The sequence below is a fragment of the Paroedura picta genome, chromosome 6 (assembly GCF_049243985.1).
Source record: "Paroedura picta isolate Pp20150507F chromosome 6, Ppicta_v3.0, whole genome shotgun sequence".
Classification (NCBI taxonomy): domain Eukaryota; kingdom Metazoa; phylum Chordata; class Lepidosauria; order Squamata; family Gekkonidae; genus Paroedura; species Paroedura picta.
Window position 1 is genome coordinate 16,374,940 of NC_135374.1, and position 8,800 is coordinate 16,383,739.

At 43.7% G+C, this 8,800-nt stretch overlaps 1 protein-coding gene across 1 annotated transcript; it reads right to left on the reverse strand.

The window, feature by feature from the left end:
• Positions 1-1,084: 1,084 nt before the first annotated feature.
• Positions 1,085-8,293, reverse strand: LOC143840606 (matrix metalloproteinase-18-like). The gene is made up of 6 exons (XM_077344209.1): positions 8,151-8,293; positions 4,869-5,086; positions 4,628-4,773; positions 4,017-4,142; positions 2,858-3,019; positions 1,085-1,934 (listed from the first exon to the last, which is right to left on the reverse strand). Exons 1-6 carry the CDS (start codon positions 8,253-8,255, stop codon positions 1,921-1,923), a joined length of 771 nt encoding a protein of 256 aa, XP_077200324.1. The 5' UTR covers positions 8,256-8,293; the 3' UTR covers positions 1,085-1,920.
• Positions 8,294-8,800: the final 507 nt, after the last annotated feature.

The following is an 8,800-nucleotide window of genomic DNA, read 5'->3' on the forward strand; positions in this document are numbered from 1 at the left end:
CCCAGTGATAAAAATGTTGGGGACCACTGATATAAAGCATACTGGTGTATTGATGCATTTTATGAAAGCAACATTTAGGAGGGGGCTGTTTACCTTGTGGGCATAGTCCATTAAGCACTCTGACTTCTTTGCGGTATTTTGTGAGTTTTATACACATCCAATTGCTTTGCTGTATTTTGTGAGTTTTATACACATCCAATACTGGCTCTCATTCATGTCTTCCTTCACCAGCTATGGAGCACCACCAGAGCCAACAAGGCTATTTGCCACACAGGGAAGAAACATCTTAATCTATAGGAAGCATTATTATAAGAACTTCCTTCTGTTGGCTATATAACATGCTCCGCAATTATTTTATGCACTCCTTCAGGTACCTCCACAGCTAGAGGTACCTCTACCAACTGTTACAGAGGCAAATTTCTGTCATCTCCCCTGACCTGGACAGATTTCTTATATGTTGGGCATTCTTTTGTGGAGTACTATGCTTCAAAGCTGTTACTACCCACTGATTTTCTAACGTAGAGGTACTACATGCTTTTGCCAATACTTGGGCAGAGAATTTCTCTTCAAACACACATAAAACCATTCCTACTTTGGCACCAAGCATCCTTTTACATCTGTTGACAGTACCATCGTCACTTAAGAAATAATCAGACACAGATGACAGGATTCCACTCGGTCAAACCGAGTGATTTGGATTTAAATTGTACAGTTTACACAATTCCAGTTTAGCTGAAATAATATTGCAAGTTGCTTAAGAATAGTAAATATAGAAACGCTAAGATCACATGGTAGCACTGACCCTAGTTGGCCGCCAAAATATTTATGTAGCCTATTCAATTCAGGCAGCAGTATCAAATAAGTATCAAATCTTTTTGTTATTCTATTATTTCTTTTGATTAAAGGAGGGAGAGATCTCACATCTATGACAACGTGATCCCTCCTTGTGACACCTGCATTTATGAACATGTCTATAAGCCAAATTAACATATCCAGCAATAGCCAAAAATTCCTATCACTTGTAAAGAAGCAGCAGGAGTTGTAGTAACAGCAATGGACCACACTTATAACATTGCAGGTGGAATTGATTTTTATTTGAAAATATTGCATGGGGCCTCCCTTTCTGCCTTGTGATTCCAGGCAGCTGGCAGACAATCGATAAAAACGAAACCACAAACATATCACAAAGGTAAACAATACCATAACACAACAGAGAGCAGCAGGCGTACCTTCAAAACGAAGGCCACTCAAACAGAATCACGCAGAGGCCAGTGAAACGTTTGCTAGATTGCCATAGCAGAATAATCTGCCTAAAACATGTCTCCAGATGTGGAGAGTGGATCTCTTTTGCAGGACCACCTAATAGGGCTTTGATTGTATCAACAGAGGCAAAGGGTATAATTGCCTTGAAATGGATGAAACCCATCAGGTCTAACAAGAGAGAATGAAAGTACATAGTGAAAAGTGAACATCTAGGAGATGCCATGTTCCCTTCTTCTTTTGCCTTCTGCCTGGGGTTTGATGCCATCAGCAATGAAAAGCCAGCCCACTATTATTACCACCCACAGCAAAGGTACCCTTTCACAAATGCTGATGTGGATGGAATGAGAATTCTGTCTGAAAAAGTCCAAAGGTCGAGATGAGTCGAGGGGAAGCGTGTCATGTGTTTGTGTATTTGCATACCAAAGGAAGGAATTCCCATCATTCTCCCTTGAGAAACAAGGGCTGCAAGCCCTGGACAGTTCTTATATGACTGTTGAGTTTTTGCTTCCCTTTTAGACATTTCAAAATTAAGATGACTTCTCCTCATTTTACTTCATTACACACGAAAAGAAAAAAAACATTCAAAAAGAAACATAAGCAGTGCAAAATGCAGTATACTTCATTTTTTGAAGTGCATAATGGAGCTGTTCAAGGGTTTCATCGTCTCCGTCCTGATAAAGAAAAGCAAAGAGGTTGGTTAGGGAAGGTCCATGGAAAGCACCAAAGATATAGGAGAAATGGCCATAGAAGATGTGGATGATCAAAAAGCCCACCCCTAGGATCAATATCAGACTCTAACAACCCAGTTGTGAAATGTTCAAGCAGCTGCAGATGTTGCTCCCATTATGGTGCTGCACCCACAACTAGGGTTGGGTGCTTCGGCAATTGTGGAGGCTCAAGATGGCCAGCTAGACGCCTTGGGCTTCCACGATTTACGAAGCACCCAACCCTACTCACAACTTCACCCATTGCATTCAACGTTCTGTGTTGGGGCCAGTGGAACACATAGACGGTTCACAATACTAGAAGAAGAAGAAGAAGAAGAAGAAGAAGAAGAAGAAGAAGAAGAAGAAGAAGTTGGCTCTTATATGCCGCTTTTCTCTACCCGAAGGAGTCTCAAAGTGGCCTACAATCACCTTCCCTTTCCTCTTCCCACAACAGATACCCTGTGCGGTAGGTGAGGCTGATATCACTGCTCGGTCAGAACAGTTTTATCAGTGCCGTGGCGAGCCCAAGGTCACTCAGCTGGCTGCATGTGAGGGGAGTGCAGAATTGAACCCAGCATGCCAGATTAGAAGTCCGTACTCCTAACCACTACACCATACTGGCTCTCATTCATGTCTCCCTTCACCAGCTATGGAGCACCACCAGAGCCAACAAGGCTATTTTGTGTGCAGCTACGTATTGGGGGACAGATCCATGAGCCAAATTAGCTGCTGGCTTGTGGATCATTTTGGATAAATTAAGCGTACAAGTCCTAGCCTTAGCTAAGACTACAGGTCCAAGCCAGTAGGGCTTCATTTTCTTTTGAAGGACAGGAGTACATTAAGAACTGGCATCCTCAGAAGAAACACATTCTTCACACTGAATTTACCATATAATCTCTGGATCCTTCGTGTATCATCAACAGGAAGACGGAAGGTGGCTGGGTTGACATAAGAATAGGTGGGGAACATCAAGGCACCACGGACATTGGAATGCTCTAACCCCAAGGAGTGACCAAATTCGTGTGCAGCAACCAGGAAGAGGTTGATTTCTAAAACACAGAAGAAAAGGAGGGAAGGGAGAAGTTCTGTGTTAAATTCTTAATAGGCAATAATTGGTACTGTGGTTACTTAGGGTTTCATTGCATTTGGCATGTTTCCAATTGGGATTTGTATGCCATCTTGCAGCATGGGATTGTATGCCACCTTGCAGCATATTAATTTGATGATAATATAGTAAAGGTAAAGGTAAAGGTATCCCTTGTGCAAGCACTGAGTCATGTCTGACCCTTGGGGTGACGCCCTCCAGCGTTTTCATGGCAGACTCAATACGGGGTGGTTTGCCAGTGCCTTCCCCAGTCATTACCGTTTACCCCCCAGCAAGCTGGGTACTCATTTTACCGACCTCGGAAGGATGGAAGGCTGAGTCAACCTTGAGCCGGCTGCTGGGATTGAACTCCCAGCCTCATGGGCAAAGCTTTCAGACGGCTGCCTTACCACTCTGCGCCACAAGAGGCTCTTGATAATATAGTAAAATAATATAAATGGATAATGTTCTGCATAGTGATGAAGTCCAACAGATTCCCCCTGGTCCCTCTGCCCCCTGCTTTCTTCCTTGTCTATTTCCAGTCTCTTTGTCCCAGGTTTGCTTCATTTTCATTCCACCTCCACTGGTCCCAGTCATCTATTTTGATGCACACACATGTAATCATACATGTATAAAAAGTTACGGCTGCTATACAGACACACTCACATGTTCACCTATACATCCCCCCCCCCACGCATACACATTTTTGTATGAAGAGCCCAGGGAAAGGACTTGAGATACTTGGCTGCATTGTTTTTCTTGGCCAAAGTTCTTCTTGGCCACTTCTACTTTAAATGGAGATGAGCAATAAAGACATAGTAGAGTACTGATAGAGGCATGTCTTCTGTTTAGGGTTCTCAGCATGTCCTCTCAATCAAGATCAGCACTGGAGAATGCACAGGGTAAGTTGGTCTAGGGACCTGCTAAGGTGGGTTTCTATGTTACTTCAAAGATGACTTTACCTCTGTTGGTTTCCGACCACCTCTCACTCTCATCAAAGTGGGCGTCTCCTCCTAAGCCCCTTCCGGGATAAAAAGCATGGGCCAAAATTCCCCCTCTTCCATCAAAAGGATTATTGTCACCGTGGGCTAAAGTTAAAAGAAAATGTAGTCATTGGTGAGAAAAAAAAATCTTGTAATTAATAAATTCAATATCCTGAAATCTTCAGCATATTCAAATGGCCCGAAAATACTCTTTAACAGTTTGACTGTCCAATGAGGGATATTTTGGGCAGGGGAAGGGGCAATGACACTTCCATATGAGGTCCATAACTTCTAATGCATTTGCAATTTTTTTTTTTAAGTTTAAGTAAGGATGCCAAGCTCTAGGTGGGACCTGGAGATGCCCTGGAATTACAGCTCAGTACTTTCTACTCAGATGGGCAGGGGCTGGGAGAGGTCTTTGGGTGCAAGATAGGAAGATGTGGAGACAGCTGAGTTGTAGGATCGCCAAGAGTGGGACACGACTGAGTGGCTAACATCATGACGGACAGAGCTAGTTGGCTGGAGATGCCAAAAATATTCCCTTTCCATTTTGGATTCTGTGCTGCTCATTGATAATTGTAAAGACTTACCACCGTATGCAAACCAAATTTCAATATCGGCAGGTCCATAAACTCTCCTGAAGGTCAGCGGGGTCACATCACTCCACACTTTAAACGCTCTTGGTATGATTTGATCCACTTTGGCATTAGGCAGGTCTGGAGTGTAATTATTTATCCTTTGAGAAAGACAGTAAAATGAAAAAATTGGGATTCTGGAATTAGAACTGTTGATATTAAAAAAGAATGGAGGCGGGCAGGGAATAGACCTAACCTGTAAGTCAGAGCTTTCCTGGCCCAGATTTGTGTTGCTGATCGTTGCTCAGCCAGATCTGGGAGTCCACATCGAGGTTGTTCCATTAACCTTCTCGTTTCATCATCCATCTTTCCGGTTTCAGCCAAATGGAAGAATTTCTGCATTTCCTTGATTTTTTCCACCAAGGAACGACTGTCCGATTTGTGAAGGGTTGGGAAGAACTTGTCAAGATAAATCTGGATAAAGAAAAAGCACAGCCCAGCTGCTTTAGAACACATTGCTCCTTGGAAGAGTGGTCGTGGAGTTGCAGGTCACCAATGCATGTTCACAGAATCACAGAATCACAGAGTTGGAAGGGGCCATACAGGCCATCTAGTCCGACCCCCTGCTCAACGCAGGATCAGCCCTAAGCATCCTAAAGCATCCAAGAAAAGTGTGTATCCAACCTTTGCTTGAAGACTGCCAGTGAGGGGGAGCTCACCACCTCCTTAGGCAGCCTATTCCACTGCTGAACTACTCTGACTGTGGAAATTCTTTTCCTGATATCTAGCCTATATCGTTGCTGCCTATATAGCGTTGTAGCCTATGGTTTGATAATGTGCAGAACAACAGAACTGCGGAAGTCCTCTTCTGGGAATTTCAGCCAAAGGCCTCCTTACAAACTGGCTTTCTGATTTGTAAAAAGGGACTAGTAAAGACTCAACCCCTAAGGTTTTGGGAAGCCGAATGGACTCACACATCAAGAGAGGGTTGTGGAGAAATAGTATCCATAGTGATACAAGAGACTGCTAGTGATTCAACATGCAACGAGAGCGCGGATGAATCTGGTCCAATATGTTTGAGGCACCATATACACACTTTTACAGAATGATATTTTACTGAGGGGGAGGGGCTGTGCATTCAGGACCAAACTAAATATGACAGGGGCAGCCAATGTTCCTTTGGTGTAGTGGTTTGTAGAGCCAGTTTGGTGTAGTGGTTAGGAGTGCGGACTTCTAATCTGGCAAGCTGGGTTTGATTCTGCACTCCCCCACATGCAGCCAGCTGGGTGACCTTGGGCTAGTCACAGCACTGATAAAGCTGTTCTGACCCAGCAGTGACATCAGGGCTCTCTCAGCCTCACAGGGTGTCTGTTGTGGGGAGAGGAATGGGAAGGCGACTGTAAGCCACTTTGAGACACCTACGGTTAGAGAAAAGCGGCATATAACAACCAACTCTTCTTCTTCTTCTTCTTCTTCTTCTTCTTCTTCTTCTTCTTCTTCTTCTTCTTCTTCTTCTTCTTCTTCTTCTTCTTCTTCTTCTTCTTCTTCTTCATGTGTCCCATTTGTGAGGAAAGCTGGTATTAGGGAACCTTATTTTAACCCCAAAAGGGATACACGAATGATCCATGTGCTCTGTTTCTTCAGCTTTTTTTCCCCTGGCTCAGCCCCAGAAAAGAACCTTTGAGGAACTGCCTCACAAAAGAGGATATAATTAGTTTTCCTCAACCATGTGCCCCTTTTTAATGTTCAAATGACTTCCTCGTCCCCCGCTTCATACATGAATAAATGACTAAAAATATACAGCTGCCGCTGTCATTACGCCAACCTAGTTAGGCTTACAGTTGCATCACATTTGATGTCTTTTTGAATACATTTTTCCCCCAGCAGTTGTTGCAATTCCATAAAATAAAGAAATTTAGTCACGTATCACATTAGTTCTCCATTTTTTAAAAATATAACTCCCCACCCTGCAGAAACTGCATCATTTAAATGCATCTTCAGAATTTAGTTGCCAGGCAGCCGCTAAAGTGTATCAGCAGGTCATACTCAAGGCTGACCCTACGTTGAGCAGAGGGTTGAAATCCGGATGCCTCTTTGGCCCCTTCCATTTCTATGGCTCTAAAAATATATGTATGCTGTCATTATCACTGGCAGTCTTCAAGCAAAGGTTGGATACACACTTTTCTTGGAGGCTTTAGGATGCTTAGGGTTGATCCTGCGTTGAGTAGGGGGTTGGACTAGATGGCCTGTATGGCCCCTTCCAACTCTGTGATTCTATGATTCTATGATTATGTCAGAAGAGCCTCTTGTGGCGCAGAGTGGTAAGGCAGCCGCCTGAAAGCTTTGCCCATGAGGTTGGGAGTTCGATCCCAGCAGTCGGCTCAAGGTTGACTCAGCCTTCCATCCTTCCGAGGTCGGTGAAATGAGTACCCAGCTTGCTGGGGGGTAAACGGTAATGACTGGGGAAGGCACTGGCAAACCACCCCGTATTGAGTCTGCCATGAAAACGCTGGAGGGCGTCACCCCAAGGGTCAGACATGACTCGGTGCTTGCACAGGGGATACCTTTACCTTTACCTTTTATGATTATGTCAACTTTGTTAGGCATCAATAAATTTTGTTAAGCTACTTGTTAGGGCTACATAAAGAGGGGACATCATGGACCTCTCCTCCTCCAATGCTCCCCAAAGTCCCCATTTGAACTGCATCTACTTTTATTGATTGGCAGTAACTGGGGGGGGGGTTAGGTGGGGGGGAGAGAAATGTTATTGTTTTATTATTTTAATGCACTATGTTTAGTTAATTTTTATTCTGTAGTTCAGGGGTAGTCAAACTGCGGCCCTCCAGATGTCCATGGACTACAATTCCCATGAGCCCCTGCCAGCCGCAGTTTGACTACCCCTGTAACTACTAGGCTTGTTTCAAGCACAGCAGTTCGACATCTTCAACAAGAAGCATTATTTTTGTTATTCATGTTTTATAAACAATGAAAACGAGGTTTAATATCCCCAGTGGGGAGGTATGCAAAAACACAGGAGATTTTTCTTATAGGCCAGTTGGTTACACATTGAAGGTCATACAGAAGTATAAGAACTTGAGATTTATGCACAAAAACATACTACTTCCTATAAAATGACCTTAGAGCTGGGGTAGTCAACCTGTGGTCCTCCAGATGTCCATTGACTACAATTCCCATGAGCCCCTGCCAGCGAATGCTGGCAGGGGCTCATGGGAATTGTAGTCCATGGACATCTGGAGGACCACAGGTTGACTACCCCTGCTGTAGTTGATTTGGTGCTAATTGCCGTGCGCCTGCTGGCCGGGAGGGGCAGCCTACAAACCTGATATAACAAATAAAGTTGCACATCACATGCGGTTCTCCAAAAGGTTTTCCAGCTCCCCCTTCCCATTCCACCATGCACAAACTGACTCGTGAAAATGCATCTTCAGACCTTAGCAGACAGACATCCATTGAAGTGTAGCAACAGGTCATGCATTACAGATTTTTTGTACACTAATAAAAATTTGAATCTACATACCTGTATAGACTTCATCTCCCCAGGGGTTTCTCCTGGTTGGATGGGGCTTGGGAAGGAAAAGTTGAAAAGTAGAAAAAAAACAGTACATGGAAGAATGTCCTTCATGATGCTGCTTCTTAAAGGGTCTGTGACAAAGCAGGAAGTCTTTGGCCAGTGGTGTCTAGCAGGGAGAGAGGTCATGCTTATATAGGAACAGCTAACAATAACCCCCACGCTGACTCATTTTGTCGCGACTATGGTTTGGGGAGTTTGTGTCACCTTTTTTTTTTTTTTTGAATATTTATAATTCCTCAGTGTATGAAGAAATATATCTGGATTTCCTGATGCCAACCTGAGATCGGCAAGAGCTTACATCATTTGTCATTTGGCTCCTCTTCTGAAACCACAGAACTAAGAAGAAAGTGGGGGGGAGGGAGGAAAGAACTTCCTTATAGTAAATCAATAAGCTGGAATCAGGAAAGTCAACCGATTCAAAAACTCTGGTCTACTTTTCTATCTGATTGGTTAGTCCGTTCAGTTTAAACATACTTGCATTCTATCCAGATTTCATTAGAGCAGTGGTTCTCAACCTTCCTAATGCCGTGACTCTTTAATACAGTTCCTCATGTTGTGGTGACTCCCAACCATAAAATCATGCAAGGGTTCTTTCA

Coding starts and splice junctions, on each gene's coding strand:
- LOC143840606 (XM_077344209.1), bottom strand. CDS start 8,255: ATGAAGGACATTCTTCCATGTACTGTTTTTTTTCTACTTTTCAACTTT. Junction 5,087..8,150: donor GGGAGATGAAGTCTATACAG/GTATGTAGATTC, acceptor TTCTTTATCCAG/ATTTATCTTGACAAGTTCTT. Junction 4,774..4,868: donor AGGAAAGCTCTGACTTACAG/GTTAGGTCTATT, acceptor TCTTTCTCAAAG/GATAAATAATTACACTCCAG.